General features: G+C 37.3%; 3 protein-coding genes across 3 annotated transcripts; 1 reads left to right on the forward strand and 2 right to left on the reverse strand.

Annotated features, from left to right (window-relative positions):
* LOC130724536 (pentatricopeptide repeat-containing protein At3g57430, chloroplastic) lies at positions 1-2,766 on the forward strand. The gene has a single exon (XM_057575782.1). The coding sequence runs from the start codon at positions 35-37 to the stop codon at positions 2,636-2,638; it is 2,604 nt and encodes an 867-aa protein (XP_057431765.1). The 5' UTR covers positions 1-34; the 3' UTR covers positions 2,639-2,766.
* Positions 2,767-3,400: 634 nt separating this feature from the next.
* Positions 3,401-8,404, reverse strand: LOC130726442 (protein PLASTID TRANSCRIPTIONALLY ACTIVE 14). The gene is made up of 13 exons (XM_057577702.1): positions 8,157-8,404; positions 7,935-8,075; positions 7,521-7,658; positions 7,198-7,323; positions 6,878-7,006; positions 6,624-6,713; positions 6,398-6,548; positions 5,899-6,008; positions 4,926-4,997; positions 4,326-4,431; positions 4,032-4,229; positions 3,737-3,779; positions 3,401-3,646 (listed from the first exon to the last, which is right to left on the reverse strand). Exons 1-13 carry the CDS (start codon positions 8,214-8,216, stop codon positions 3,568-3,570), a joined length of 1,443 nt encoding a protein of 480 aa, XP_057433685.1. The 5' UTR covers positions 8,217-8,404; the 3' UTR covers positions 3,401-3,567.
* Positions 8,405-15,379: 6,975 nt separating this feature from the next.
* On the reverse strand, positions 15,380-15,886 carry LOC130725603 (uncharacterized). Its single transcript, XM_057576818.1, has one exon. The coding sequence runs from the start codon at positions 15,884-15,886 to the stop codon at positions 15,380-15,382; it is 507 nt and encodes a 168-aa protein (XP_057432801.1).
* Positions 15,887-16,761: the final 875 nt, after the last annotated feature.

Consider the following 16,761-nt stretch of genomic DNA (forward strand, 5'->3'; position numbering starts at 1 on the left):
TTCCATAAATGTAGTGGTGTAGAGGGTCGTTGAAATGTCATCCTATCTCACTCTCACTCTCACGCCTCCCACTCCTAAACACTCCTCTCCACCCTCCGCCACCGTCTCCGCCACTCCCACCGCCGCAGAGCCCCGTTCTCCTTCCGCATGGATCGACCATCTTCGCCTCCAAGCTCAATCCTCCTCCTTCCTCCAAGCCATCTCCACCTACGCCAACATGGTCGCCGCCGGCGTCCCCCCCGACAACTTCGCCTTCCCCGCCGTCCTCAAAGCCGCCGCCGGTGTCAATGACCTGAACCTCGGGAAGCAGATTCACGGCCACGTCTTCAAATTCGGCTACGCTTCCACCTCCGTCGCCGTCGCCAACTCCCTCGTCAACATGTACGGCAAGTGCGGTGACCTCGCCGGTGCCCACCACGTGTTCGACAGAATCTCCGACCGCGACCATGTTTCGTGGAACTCCATGATCGCCGCCGCGTGTCGGTTCGAGGAGTGGGAGCTGTCCCTGCAGTTGCTCCGGCTGATGCTGTCGGAGAATGTCGACCCCACGTCCTTCACTTTGGTCAGCATTGCTCATGCGTGTTCCAACCTGCGTGATGGGTTGAGCTTAGGGAAGCAAGTGCACGCTTACACTTTCAGGAATGGTGATTGGAGGACGTTCACTAACAATGCTTTGGTTACCATGTATGCAAAGTTAGGGAGAATTGATGAAGCTAAGGCTTTGTTTGGTCTGTTTGATGATAAAGACTTGGTGTCTTGGAACACTGTTATAAGCTCACTCTCTCAAAATGATAGATTTGAAGAAGCATTGTTGTTTCTGTATCATATGCTTCAAAGTGGAGTTAGGCCTGATGGGGTTACCTTGGCAAGTGCTCTGCCTGCTTGTTCTCATTTGGAGATGTTGAGGACTGGAAAGGAAATACATGGTTATGCCTTGAGGAACACAGATTTGATTGATAACTCTTTTGTTGGAAGTGCTTTGGTGGACATGTATTGCAATTGCAAGAAAGCTGATAAGGGCCGATGGGTTTTTGATGGGATATTGAGGAGGACGGTGGCGGTTTGGAATGCCATGATTGCTGGTTATGCACGCAATGAGTTTGATGATGAAGCTATAAAACTCTTCATTGAGATGGTTTATGAGTCAGATTTTACTCCGAATTCCACGACTTTATCGAGTCTTTTGCCTGCTTGTGTTCGTTGTAAAGCATTTTTGGACAAGGAAGGCATCCATGGTTATGTAGTGAAAAGGGGGTTTGAGAAGGATAAGTATGTGCAAAATGCACTAATGGACATGTATTCCAGAATGGGAAGGATTGAGATTTCAAAGAGCATATTTGGCAGCATGGATAGGAGGGATATAGTTTCTTGGAACACGATGATCACTGGTTATGTTGTTTGCGGGCGCCATGATGATGCACTTAATCTCCTGCATGACATGCAGAGAGGTCAAGACGATGAATATGAGGATGATGAAAGCATTCCCCTGAAGCCAAATTCAGTGACTCTGATGACAGTGCTTCCTGGTTGTGCTGCCTTGGCAGCGCTTGGTAAAGGGAAAGAGATTCATGCTTATGCTCTCAAACAAAAGCTGGCAACAGATATTGCTGTGGGGAGCGCACTAATTGACATGTATGCAAAATGTGGTTGCTTGAACCTATCTAGGATAGTCTTTGATCAAATGCCTACAAGAAATGTCATCACTTGGAATGTTCTTATAATGGCTTATGGGATGCATGGTAAAGGAGAAGAAGCTCTGGAGCTTTTTAGGAGAATGGTAGCAGAAAAAGATAGCAATAAGGAAATAAGGCCCAATGAAGTTACCTACATTGCCATTTTTGCAGCTTGCAGTCACTCTGGGATGGTGGATGAAGGCCTTAACTTATTCCACACAATGAAAGCTAACCATGGGATTGAACCGTCATCTGACCATTATGCTTGCCTTGTGGACTTGCTTGGGCGATCTGGTCGGGTTGAAGAGGCGTATAAACTGATCAAAACAATGCCATCCAATATGAAAAAGGTAGATGCATGGAGTAGCTTGCTTGGTGCCTGTAAGATCCACCAGAACTTAGAAGTCGGTGAAATTGCAGCGAAGCAACTATTGGTCTTGGAGCCAAATGTGGCTAGCCATTATGTTCTGTTGTCAAACATATACTCTTCAGCTGGACTTTGGGACCAGGCAATGGATATTAGGAAGAAAATGAAGGAAATGGGAGTGAGAAAAGAACCTGGGTGTAGTTGGATTGAGCACCGTGACGAGGTTCATAAGTTTTTGGCTGGGGATGCTTCACACCCACAAAGTAAAGAACTCCATGAATATCTTGAAAATCTGTTACAAAGAATGAGAAAGGAGGGGTATGTACCTGATACTTCTTGTGTGCTTCACGATGTGGATGATGAAGAGAAAGAAACAATGCTCTGTGGGCATAGTGAGAGATTGGCAATAGCTTTTGGCCTTTTGAATACCCCTCCTGGAACTACCATTAGAGTTACCAAAAACCTTCGGGTTTGCAATGACTGCCATGTTGCCACTAAATTCATATCAAAGATTGTGGACAGGGAAATCATTCTTAGAGATGTTAGAAGGTTCCATCATTTCAGAAATGGAACTTGCTCTTGTGGGGATTATTGGTAAAAAAAAATGATTATGATTCTTTCTACTTCATTTACCTCAACCTCCTCTTGCTCCCAGCTTAAATCTTGTATCATTGAACCTGTGTAGTTAATCTGGATAAGTAACAATCTGTACAGAATTCCATACTATATTCTGTTGATCTCTAATATTATTTTCATAAACGCCTATGCAGCAGTTTCTCCCGGTTCTTTACCACAATTACCGAACACTCCGGTTGTATTCCTACAATCCTACTAGTTATATCTGAAATAATCTATAACCATCTTGTTTTCTCCTGCAAGAAATTCAGCATATTGGAAACACATAATGCTGAATTAAAAAACTCCAACGTTGAAATCTGCAGGAAATTAAAAAAGAAAAAGAAAAATTGGAAGTGTTAACTTTATGATTGCCATGCTCTTGACGTTTGATGTCATCAAAACATACAATTCATTATACTGGAAACTAGAATGACATTGACCATATACACTATTGTTTGATATGAGAATCGCATATGACGCCCATAACCCATGTAACTATCATGGTGGGACAATTTCATTCACCATTAACCCCTTAATGTTTACTTGCACTTTTTCTTCATATTTTTTTCTCTATTACATGATTTATCATATCTCTCACCTCTCTCTCTTCTCTTCTCTTCCTATCTCTTTCAAGGTGGAGCTCAAATTGGGGTGTGAATGAATCATTTTCTTTCTGTTTAGGTTGTTTACCGTCAGCCATGTAATCTGGTCCTCTCATCGGTTTGTGGTTACATAAAAATGCTTTTACACAAGAAAACTTCCACACCTCTTTTCTAATAAAACAAATGAATATAGTAGAACACAGCCAACAATCCATGGATGAAGAACATTACTTTAGTGATACAAGATTACAGCTACTCAGCAATGTTACAAAATTTTCCTGCCTATTATACAGTAATAAGATTAGAATCAGAATAGTATTCTCTCTTGATAGATCTCCAATGCTTGCATAACTTTCTCAATGAACAATTTTCGGTGCAATCTATACCTGCACATGTAGCATTCACAGGGCTAAGATTTTACAGATTAAAATTTTAAAAAGCTTATGAAACTGCTAGATGATGTAAATTTTACATACTTTAGTGCAGCTTCAAGTGTTCTTGTAGCTTCAGGCATGGAATCTGTGGTCATGATGTGTAAGCTAAGCATTAGCTCTTATCATACAAGTTAAGTCCAATTAAAGACCAATTACTTCACCCCTCAAACGTGTATTATTAATATAAAAATACAATATAATAAACAGACTAAGGCTAAAACAAAGAATCAACATTACAACTTTCAGGAAGATACATGCACTCAACAATGCGGTTATGTTGCAAAACAAATTATCATGACAATCAGTTCCAGATATGAAGTCTGAACATCAAATTTACCTAGCAATTTCTGGTCTTGCTTTGAAGTTGTAGCGAATCCAGAAAGCATCTTTTGGCATTCGTCTTGTAACGTCTTCACAGCCTTTCTTTCTGCACTGGGGACCGGAGGCACATCCCCATCTGACCATGTTGGCAATGTTCGCGCTGCAGCTATGACTGCTCCATCAACAAAAGTATCCCCCTCGTTCGATAGATTATCTGCTACAAATTTCATATTAATATCCTAAATAACGGCAATATGAATAGAGAAGCCTAAGAAAGCAGATTACAGAATGAAAAATCATATTGTCATACTGTTATGGAAATACTCCTCTGGAAGGCCAGATATATTGAAGATTGACAAGAAGGATTCCAAATGAATACGTGCATTGCCTGAGAATTCGATCGTATCCCAAGGATTCTGCAAATTTAAGCGACTTAGAGAAATAAAATTTCAAAACTCAACCGATCAAATATCAGGCGTATAAGTTTACATGAATTATTACAAGAGTGATGAAAGAACAAAACAATAGAAATACTTCAAAGAAGTGCCTGCACACAGCATACTTAGTAGTATTGGTGAAGAATGATGATGTGGCCCTTCATGCAATAAAAATGTCACCAAATAACACTACTATTCTGACTGTTTATACCGTTGCCAGTTTATCCAGTTTTTACAAAACTTGACCAATTTCCAATTCAACTGGTTGACCAATTATAATGCTATGATTGACAGTGGCATATATAATGAATGGGCTTTCAGTGTGTGATTTTTCCTTATTTTCTTCGCTGATTAAATGCATATTGTATGAGCTTCTTTTGCAATAGCTGAGGGTGTCAGCCGTCAAATTTTCAGCACAATGATCTAAATATAGAACAATCCTTTCATAAATATTTAAATGGAAAGAAACTTACCACAGGTGACGAAAATCCATATTTTTGCATTAACATGTCATTCTTCATACCACTCATGTAATTAACTGTCATCTGTTACAATTTTCAACAGCCTAATCAGGATATCTATATCTCACAATAAGATAACACAAATAGTAAAATAAACTAGCAAATAAAAGTTTAGTTTGACAAACATAGCAGTTATGTTCTAAAAGCATGTATGAAGTAACCAATTAATATTTTTCAAGATTATGAATGATATATGTCTAGAGCATAACATTGAAGATATGATGTACAAATATAAAGATAAAATGATACAATAGCTATCAATTGGCAGTTGTGACATAAGAAGTTCAGCATTCAAGTGGAACATGGATTTGCCTTCTCAACTTCAATTTTCCTTTTCCCCCCTCATTCAATTTAGAGGTTTCAGCAGAGCAGTAACAATTTAGAGGACTTGTGGACCTATGCTCTCTTTGCTGGTTTTAGACGAATATATCTATAGTATAAATAACATGAGAATTTTTAGCCATAGATTCTTATTTGTATGGGTTGTGTAGGGGGTTTCTTTAGCAAATATGCAATAAATTTAACATCCTTCTTGAGTTAACATTGCCTTTTCTTTAAGCTATGTTTGGATTGATAGAAATGGATGGAATGGAATGACATTAAGTTCCATTGCTTGGCTGATTTAAAATAGGATGGATGTGGACTAGAACATGGTGGAATGCATTCAATTCAATTCCATCCCATCCAACACCCCACCTTTTCTACCCTCCATCTCAGGGTGCATGGGAAGGAACCAGATTTCTTCCCCATTAGATCACAATAATATTCAAACAACAGAATAGTAACTTCTTCTATTCTGTTCTGTTCCACTCTATTCCCCATCTCATTCCATTACTTAGAGCCTTCTAGAGCTAAAAAAAATTGTCCTTTTTTTCTTGTTATTTTTGGTGTTTTGTCTTAGCTTTAGGAGAATCAAATGATTTACCTCATCTCCCTTTTTAATCCGCCTCCCAGCATTTATAAGAACTTCAAGCATCCGGTCCTTAAAACGCCAATGAAAAAAACAATTTGGCTCAAATGAATGGTTCAGCATATCTGAAAAGTAAGACTAAGTTAATCTGTCAACTTAAAAAAACAACTATACATTTGAAGTGGAGAAAATAAGTAGTACTACGATGAGAAGTGTGTGTAACATAAAAAAATCCCCCATGAGAAGGGTGTGTAACATCTTGCAAACATTTTGCCCTTCTGCTCAAAGATTTCGATTTTTCTTTTTGTAGAGCAGAAAATATCTATTCCATGCATAATTTTGTGGTACTTGTCATCAAGTTTTAATATTAACGAACACCTCAAATATGTAAAGGACATGATAGTAAAATATAGAGCTAAGGTGAAAATTGAAGGTAAAATATATTTTTTATTATATTAATAGTACAACAAAGTTATCATGTTTAATCAGACGATCTAAGGTAAATTTAGCTTACCGGCATAAGGAACCAGCATGTTTGCGTTTTGAGTTAACGCACCAACTCTCATTTGCATATTAATACATCGTGATTGTGCAATACCTACTGCCCAAATGAACCTCTGAGGATCACGAGCAAGACGCTTTATTTTAAGGGGTGCACCACTATGCTGACAAGATTAACACAATTTGTTAGTAACATAATGGAAAGCTAACAAATTCAACGAGAACACTTTGCTTTTTACCCAGTTTTTCTCCCAGAATTCTAATGCTCGTTGTTGCTGACTTCTCATAGTAGAAGCAAGATTAGGATCCTGCAGCTCCAAAAGTTCCTCCTGGATATACAAATCAACACCATATGTCACAAAGTCGTTTCCAAAAAATTACAGTAATTGCAAAAAGGATTGCATAATGCCCTTCCTTAATATTACAAAGGATTCCAAGCCAACTTAAGAGAGCTCATATGAATTTTGTGGCTCAACTGAAAATTATTACGCACCTCTGTAGCTAGAAGTAAGCTAGTGCTCTCATCTGCGCTTGGTAAGAAGTCACCATATAACTGCCAAAAGTTTTCTTGGCAGTCAAATGAATATAAGAGGAGGCATGCTAACCTTAAGTCCAAATCTGTCTGCCACAAATATTAACACAATTACATTAGGCAGATGACTATAAAAGGGCTGTTTACTTTTTGAGTACATACTACTGTTACAACAAGGGGTGACAATTTGATAACTTGTGTATTTATCATGAAAAAAAAAATCAAGCATATCAATTATATCTTATTATGAACTAATGGCTTTAGAGGAGAATTCCAATTACCTCTGGATTTGTCGAGTTGATAATATCAAATATTGGATGACCAATGGGAATTATATCAGGGAAAAACATCCACGGTAGCTTCTTGCTTATGGTTAGCATCAATTCAAGAGGAATTTCCATTATAACCTGTCCAAGTACATCATTAGGAAAAACAGCCATCAACAACTCCTAATAAAGGACATTATGCAAATAACTAGCTATGTACTATGTGTGCAATTATCTATTCATGTGCCACAGCCAGCAGTCACAAAGGCTTTATTTATATCAGGTAGATTGTAAGTATAGTGCCATCAATTGCAAAAGTCTTAAATGAAGCTACTCACCCTAGGCCGGCGAAGAGGTTCTACATCTTTGGAAGCATACACACCAAAACCATCTGGCCCTTCCTTAAAATCAATCCCGTAAGCTCGCATGCTCCGAACATAACCGATCCTATAGAAGTCAGGGTCTGCAGGCTCCAACTTGAGAAACAAAAAAATCAACAAAAAAATGTAAGAAAAATCACAACCCTCGTCAAAACAGAAACCCCATAAAGTTTAAGAATTCATGAAATAAGACACTGAATCTCAATCTTTATGGTACTCTATCTGCTAAAAGCACATCAAACTATAGAAACAACACTCACTAACTCACTCTACTCAATCAATATTTTCTACTTATAAACTAATTTAACAGGTTATGGTCCTAGTTGTAACTTCCAAACTATGAACAACAACAACAACAAAAATGGGGTTCACCTCAGACGTTGGTTCTTCAACTTTGGGAGGCTGAAACAATGGAAATGGGGGTGCAGCAACGGAAGCTTTGATGGGTTGCACTTTGTTTTGAGCATGAGAGTAAGTGGGTCGGCAGAAGAAGCCATGGCGCAGACCTGTGAACTGTTCACAAAGCAAACAAAAACGTTAGGGAAGAAATTCAAAGGCATAGCATAGGATGGAAGAACGGGAAGAGATTTGAACCTGGGTGTTGGAGAAGAAGCAGTGTGTAGGCTGATAAAGATGAAAGGAAGAAGAAGCCATTGGATATTGAAAATGGAAAGAAGCGCTAAGTTAAACCATGTCTACTATCCAAGTGACAAAAGAACAGAGAGAACACAACAACAGAGTGGAAACTCGACAACAACGTTATCCAGGGAGAATTGGGTTGGGTTTCTTCCTCCAACAAGGCTTTAGTTAAGTTTGAAGAGTGAGGTGTCCACAAAAATGGAGGGTGTACCCCATGGTTTGGTATTAAGGTGTCTAAGCTCTAATTAAATAAAGTTAATAGTGATCCATGTTTTCATAATCATAATCGGATTGGTCATTGAAGTGGTCAAAGTTCAATGATTGATTTGTAGTTTTTTATATAGGTAAATGTTACTCCCTCCGTCCCTAATTATAAGCTAAAGTTGTAAAAATCACACTTATTAAGAAAGCCTTAATTGATGCATTGGTTTTCAAAAAAAATGTACAACTTTCTATGTTTACCCCTATTTATGATAACACTTTTTCATCATTGTACTACTAATAGTGGTGCTCCACTACCAATAAATGCAAGGGTGAATATGGAAAGAAATATTAACTTTTGCAAGGTTAACTTATATTTAGTGACACAAAAAAAGTCTCAATGTTAGCTTATAATTAGGGACGGAGGGAGTAGTTGTTAATGGTTAGTAATTAGTTTATTCATCAGGGTTTGAACCCTAACCTTCACCTTACAACCTTCACCTTACAAATTTCTTCTTTTTTCTTAACTCACCAAGTTTGATTTGTAGTGAAACATATGATAGGTAAAAAGATATCTAGATAAATATAAAAAGCGTATTTTATGTGAAATGAGTTTTTATAGAATAATGTTGTGTTGATATTACTTTTTCACCTCTACCTTGATAAATAAGATAAATGAATGATATCATGTGTGATGTGTTAGGAAATACAGGGAGAGATAAAAAAGTAAAATTTGTAAAAATAAGATGTGGGAAAAAGTGGAATGTGATTATGTGAATGAATCATTACTTATTTTTATATGAGAACGTAAAATAAACTATATTCGTTATATCTAATCAAAATTACACACAATATATAGATTTTTAGCTTTGAATAGGCAAAGAAATTAAATCTTTCACCTTCAATAAATAAATGTTTAACATTCAATTTTAGGAAAAGTGTGCATACACAAAACTGATAGATTAGTCACAACATTTCTCGGTATTATCGATGGCTTTTCTAACAGGATTACAAATAAAATGTATTATTGATGGCCTAAACCATTGACAACTTGTGTTTTTTGACGAAAAAGTTACTAACAATAATGGTCATCGGTAATATGATTGACGAACCACCTCGTTCGCATTAACAACGATCAAGATTGTTGGTGAATAAACGTCCTTAGTGAACAACAATTTCAAAATCTTATGTCCATTTTTCACAACTTGTTGATAGTCATTCATTTTTTATTTTTAAAAGTAAAATGTGAATTCATAAATATAAACACAATCTTATAACAATTGTGCCAAACCAAATCTCAACAGTACAAATCAACCAAAGAGCCATCTGGAAAAAAAAAACTTAGATACAAAAACGCAGTCAACAAACCCAAGTCCACAACTCAAACCCAAACAAAAACCTTCAAACTTCCAAAACGTACCGGCATGAAATGCACATTACAACCCCAACAAACATCCCAAAGAACCAAAGACTCATATCAAGCACCAGATAACAACTGAGAGGAGGCCTCTGTCGAGGAGCGAGATGCAGCGACAAAATCACCAAATTCAATCAAGCCACCCCCAACAAAAATGAATTATCATTGCAACAATTGACTACTACACCTCCATCATAAGTTCTCAAAGTAACTTTATCAAATTCACCATTGTCACCATCTTGTGCCAAAAAACATCCTTCTGGACATCATCGGCGCACATGAGGGTAGTCATCCAAAACAGATGAAATTAAGAACTTTACCGAAATGATCGATTCATCTATTTTACTATCTATGCCACCGTTATTTATCTGCTTTTTGAAATTCCCTTATTAGTGTCTGTCAAAACCGACGCTATTATGTATGATTCAAAATTGGTCTATACGGTCAAAGCTAATATTCTTGTGCTATTTTAACATGAACACATGTCTTTCATCATTGTGAATTCCACTTTGACCAAGTCAAATTTGGAGAGAAAATTAAAAGAGATTTCAAAATATGAGTTGTCTAGCTCAATCTAATACAATAAATCAATAACTTGTTTTCTTCTTTTTTTTCAATATTGTACTATACATTGATTTGTTTTAATGGATTATTTGGCTACCCAAAAGAAATATATAATAATAAAAAAAAAAATTGGAGCACAATAAACGTCCTTGGAGAACAACCATTTAAAATATTTAAATTTACATCTATTTTCAAAACTTGTTAACAACCATTCAGAAAAATTACTAAATATAAACACAATTTAAGAAAAAAACGTGACAAACAGAACTTCAACGGACCAACTAAAGAGCCAACAAAAGAAAATCGAGAATAGAAGAACTCAACCAACAAATCTAAATCCAACAACCCAAACCCAAACAAATACCTTCAAACTCCCAAATCCCACCAGCATGAAATGCATATTACAACCCCAACAAACATCCCCAAGAAGCAAAGTCTCAGATCAAGCACCAAACAACAACCGAGAGGAGGCTTCTATCGGAGAGCTAGATGCAGCAATGAGATTAACCAAAATGGGATTCAATCAAGCCACACCCAACAAACAATAAAAATATCTTCGTCACATCCTATTTCTACTCATTTTTATTTCTATTTCTCTCCTCTTTCCACCTCTCTTAGAGGTGTCAAAGTAACATTTTTCGCCAACAAAAATGAATTACCATTGCAGCAATTCACTACTACACCTGCATCAAAAGGCTTCAAAGTATGTTTAAAAAAATATTCCTCTCAAACAAAACTGGCCCACGCAGGGCCGGTCCCGACATTTTGGAGGCCCTGGGTTAATAATAAAAATGGACCCCTAAATTTTTTTTTGGAGAAAGTTTAATAGGTATACTAAACTTAAAAAACGCTTTTTACAGCGCTTTGGACCTCTAGCCGCTGTAAAATAGTATACAGCTTTTCAAAGCGCTGTAAAATATGGACTATTTACAGCGCTTTCTTGAAGAAAAACGCTGTAAAAAGTATTCAAATTTTTTTTTTTTGAGGCCCCCTCATTTTGGAGGCCCTGGGCTGTGGGCCTGCTTGCACAGGCCCAGGGCCGGCCCTGGGCCCACGCAAGGGTAGCCCACCAAAGCAGAGATGCACCAAGGGATATATATCCACCGCCTTCAAGGTTACCAGCTTCACCTAGGCATTCACTACATGAGGCTTCATCGTCCCATAACACATCTGTAGCTGCTGCAGAGTAAAGTAAGGCAGCGCTGAAGAATATTGTGAAAATGATGTCTTTAAACATAAACCCTCGTGGGACAGACTTTCCATCGTAAGGGTAAAACACAGAGATATACCCTAACAAGGTAGATGCAATAAGACATGCTTTTGAGAGATCCCCCAGTACAACACTTGGATCAGTCACGCCTGTAGAGAAAGAAAGACAAGTTTATATATTTATTGAGGTAGGGAATATATCTCATGAACGGTTTAGCAAATTAATAGTCATATGATCATTTAAAAAATTCATGTGACTTTTGTTTTAATCTGAAACCATTAATAATTAAATATAATTATGATTTATTCTCATGTTCTCACATAAAAACAAGGTAAACACATATACATATTGATAAAGATTACATTATATAGAGTAAGTGTCTAACAAACATAAGTATATCTACAAATAGATTCTAATAAATCTCAAGTTTTATAACATAACAAGTTAACTATGAGATAACACTAATAACACACCATCACCATCACCAGGTAGTACTGGTGTTCCACCTGCAAGCTTCTTGCGTTCAGCTTCAGCAACAACCCCTAAAATGAAAGAAAAAATGCCAAGGAACACAATCGCAGCCATTTGCTTCTTCCTGCCAGCCATATTGTCCTGAAGTGAAGATCTTTGATTCAAAGATTGGAAAAAGTTTAGGAATCAAATTATAAACCCCTCGGTAGCTCTTGCATGCTGTTCCTGATTTGTAGCAGAAGAGCTGTTGAATAGGAATCATTTACCATTATTAGTAGTTAGAACTTAGAATAGAACTATTCTATCGTTATTCAAATTTGTTGGCTGTGGAATAGATCAAAATTGTTAATCATACACATGCGTGGTTCCACTACCATTACTAGGAAAATCATTGAGTTTTTAAAATTCGTTTATAAATTTAAAATAGTATTAACATATATGATATATCAATAATAAGAAAAATCTAGTGCTTATGCAATGATCTTTTTTTTACCTTTTTTTGGAAAGATTTTTTTTACCTTAGACATAGATCATGATTTGTAAGAATTAAAAGTAATTTTCATGGTTTTGTTTAGCAGGTTTTAAAAAAATATTAAGAGAAAATCTTTTTAAGCCAAAGAATACCTTTACAACTAAAACATGAGCATTTATGAGGAATAACACATGGACACGAGAAGGATCGAGGTTGAATTGTGTCTATGTTAAACCTTAATGGTTGACAACTAAAAATTATGTATTTGGAATTCTTCTGCATTTCTCCTTAGTTGAATGTCTTGGATGATGGCGTAAATTGCAAGAAGGTAAAGAATGAAGAACACGTTTAGTTCACTCAATGCGGGTTATATCTCGTCCTTGGTTGCAACTAAGTTCAGCATTCGTAGGACTTCTCATTATATACAAGTTTCGTAGGACTTCTATTTAATCCAACATCTCCAAGTTGTTGAGCCTCGACAAACTCTAGTATATTCTTTGCACTAGCCTCTTCAGCCTGTGAAACATATGAAATATAAAATGTCTTGTATATTGAAACTGATGAAATTAAAAACCTTAGCATCAGCCAAAACCGATGCTATTATGCTAGATCTAGCGCCGGTGTATACAGTCAACGCTAATGTTCAACATGTCTTTCTTTGTGGTCACTTTCACTAACTCAAATTTGAACACAAAAGAGATTTCAAAATGTGTTCCCTGACTTTTATATGTTATAGGGTATGTATGCTCTTAGTCTACTTGGAAACCATTAATTTATGATTAAAATATTGTTGTAGAATACATAATTATTTTTACTTTTGTACACTACAAAAATTTGCTAGACCGACGTCAGTCGATTTTCTCGTTTAGTGTCGGTTTCAACCGCCGCTAAATGGACTAGCGGCGGCTACTACTCGACTAACACGAAATTTGGCGCCACAAAGCAGACTAGCGGCGACAAAATGTAACCGCCGCTAGATTCGTTTAAAAGGACTGGCGTCGGTTAGAACCGACGCAAAACCTATTTTGTGGAAGGGCATTCCGATCACCGATTAGCGGCGGTTATGACCGACGCTAGTTCTTTACAACTAAATTACCTTTTTTTTGGAGCACAATAAACGTCCTTGGAGAACAACCATTTGGAATATTTACATCCATTTTCACAACTTTGTTGACAACCATTTACATAATTTTCTATGAAAATAAAAGAGGAATTCATTAAAAAAAATAGGCTTAATACATCAGAAGACCCCTGGAATTGTAAAGGGAATCAATTCCAGGGCCTGAAAAATTTTCGCATCAAATTGGGTCCCTAATTTTTTTTTTAATTCAATTAAGGACAAAGTGGTCCAGCAGATGATGTGGCTCGAACTTTAGCCTACTCAGCTTTTCCACGTGGCATTTCTAATTTTTTTTAATTGAAAATTTTGAAAACTTAAATTTTTTATTCCAAATCATAAATTAACAAAAAAAAACCCAACCCCCACCCCACCAGGAAACTCAACCCGACACCACCCTCAACCCTAACCCTCCACCAACCCGCAGCTTCAACCCAACCACCACCCCAACCAAGAGAAAATTTTGTACAATCGATGGGTTAAAACACAGAGACATTCAGGAGAAGGTTTCTGATTTCTTCTTCCCTTTCTTCTCTTCGTCCTCTTCCCTTTCTCCTCCGCGATGATAAACCCGCATCTGATTCCCACCTTTCTTCCTGGTCTCTCGATCTGGGTTGGGGTGGCTCGATCTAGATGTGGTTGGGGGTTGCTGTAGGGTGGGGGTGGGGGTGGGGTTGTGGTGTGTGGCTCGTGAGTGGATTGGTAGCCAGGAGAGGTTGTGTGTCATGTGGTGCTGGCTCTAGGGATGTGGTAGCAGTTGTGGATTTACTGTTAATTAATTATGGTCGTATGTAGGTCGCAGATCTGGGCTTCATCTTGCGGGGGTTCGTTACCTGCTGTGGATTCAATATGGATTCATTACCTGCTGTGGATCTGGGTGCTGAAAGTCATCTAAGGGGGTGGAGGTTTCGGTTGCAGGTGGAGTTGGGGGTTGGGTGGAGTTTTGGTTTGGCCGTTTGGGGGTGGGGGTTGGAGGTTGAGGTTGAGGTTTGGGGATGGTGTTGGAGGTGGATGTTGAGGTTGCAGGTGGGGTGGATGTTGCTGGGTTTAGAAGATGAAGGTGTTGGGTATTGAAGATGAGAAGGATGAAGATGATGGTGTTGAAGATTAGATTTTTAAATTATGTTTATTAGATTATTAGGTTGTTTAGTTTAGGATTATTAGATTAGGTTTTTATTAAGTTTTTTTTAATTTTTTTCTGAATATTTTGTTGACTTGGAATTAAAAATTATTTTTTTAATATTTTTTAATTAAAAAAAATTATAAAAGTCAGGTGTCACTGATGACTAGGACAAAATTGAGATTTGGCCTTAATTGAATTAAAAAAAAATTTTTAGGGACCCAATTTGATGCGAAAATTTTACAGGCCTTGGAACTGATTCCCTTTACAATTTCAGGGGCATTCTGATGTATTAAGCCAAAAAAATATTATGAAAAACTAAACCACCAGCATGAAATGCAGTTACACCCCCAACAAACATCCCCCAAGAACTAAAAACCCAGATCAAACACCAAACAACCGCTGAGATAGGCCTCCATCTGAGAATGAGATGCGCGGCTATGAGATCAACCAAAACGAGATTCAATCAGCCATACCCAACAAAAATTATTTACCATTGCAACAATTCACTACTATAGCTTTACCAAATTCACCATTGTCATCATCTTCTTCATAAAAAATTCATCTCGAGCCTTGCCAAATTCACCATTGTCATCATCTTCTTTATCAAAACATTCCTCGAGCATTGTCAGCATACATGAGGGCAGCCAACCAAAGCATAGTTGAATAAACAGAAAAAATTGAACCAACTCCTAGGGTATCAGTTTTACAGATGAGATCACTGTGTACATTGTTTGTCAGGTGAGCCTGATCCCTGATTGTTGTCCATAACAACAAATTTGCAGTTAATCCAAAGGTAAAAAAGGCAATGTAGAAGCATATTGTGAAACTGGTGTGTTTAAGCATAACCCTTTGTGGGACAGACTTTCCTTTATAAGGGTAAAACACAAAAATATATCCAAACATGGTGCATGCAATAAGAAATGCTACAGAGAGATACCCAAATACAACACTCTGAACAGTTGGATACTCACAGGTCACAGTGCCACCATCATCACCAGGTACTGGTGTTTCAACTGTAAGCTTCTTGCGTACAGAAACAACAGCCATAATATGAGAAACACCGCCCAGCATGCAGACAATCGCAACCATTTGTTCCACCATGGCAGCCATATCGCCTCCCTTCCCTTCGCTCTCGTTGTTCCTCTTTAAATTCAAATGATTGTTGCTGATTTGTAGCACCAGAGCTGATGATTAGGAATCATTTACCAGAAAGATCTATTATATCGCTATTCAAATCTGTTGCTGTGTACAGTAAAAATAGGCACGGTTTTATGGTATTTGTTGGAGGGGAATAAAGGCCATGCTCCATAATAGTAGGGAGATGAGGGTATTATTTTTATTAATCATACTATATATAAATAGTGTAGGCATCCAATAGTCATTTCATTTTTTCTCTCTATTTATCACTTCTATCATATATATCACACTTAATACTCATTAATTGAGATAAAATTTGGCTAAAACACCTTTATTTAAAGTCGAGTTTTATTAAAGAGAGAATGATGGTTATTAAGTAATAGGTGATAATTGTGTTTGATGAGAATTGTGATTGATGAGAATTGGAAGTGGTCGGTGGGAGATACAATATTAAATGAGAGTATATATGGAAGAATATGTGATAAATAGTTTTGAAATCATAAAACAATAACTATTTTAGAAAATATGTGAAAAACTAAAACAACAATCTACGGCGTTATGCAGGGGCGTGAACTCTGTTTTTACTGCTATCGTGAGACGCATAGCTCAGCTCAGGGACAGACCTAGGTACAGCTTATATGGGGCGCTCACCCCCTTCTACAAAAAAAAATTCTGTTATAATAGTACTATGAAACCTATGGCTAGTTACTAATTGAATCTACACAGCCTCTTCCATTTTTATATCATTATACTATGTCAAAGAGAGTAAATTTCAGAAAAAGTTACCCTTTGTGACTGACATGATCAGAAAAGCAACAGGTTACTCACGTTTTTTTTATTGATATTCA

This window comes from Lotus japonicus, chromosome 6 (genome assembly GCF_012489685.1).
Source record: "Lotus japonicus ecotype B-129 chromosome 6, LjGifu_v1.2".
In the NCBI taxonomy this organism is placed as follows: domain Eukaryota; kingdom Viridiplantae; phylum Streptophyta; class Magnoliopsida; order Fabales; family Fabaceae; genus Lotus; species Lotus japonicus.

Coding starts and splice junctions, on each gene's coding strand:
- LOC130724536 (XM_057575782.1), top strand. CDS start 35: ATGTCATCCTATCTCACTCTCACTCTCACGCCTCCCACTCCTAAACAC.
- LOC130726442 (XM_057577702.1), bottom strand. CDS start 8,216: ATGGCTTCTTCTTCCTTTCATCTTTATCAGCCTACACACTGCTTCTTC. Junction 4,432..4,925: donor ATGGATTTTCGTCACCTGTG/GTAAGTTTCTTT, acceptor TTAAATTTGCAG/AATCCTTGGGATACGATCGA. Junction 3,780..4,031: donor GCAAGACCAGAAATTGCTAG/GTAAATTTGATG, acceptor TCATGACCACAG/ATTCCATGCCTGAAGCTACA.
- LOC130725603 (XM_057576818.1), bottom strand. CDS start 15,886: ATGGCTGCCATGGTGGAACAAATGGTTGCGATTGTCTGCATGCTGGGC.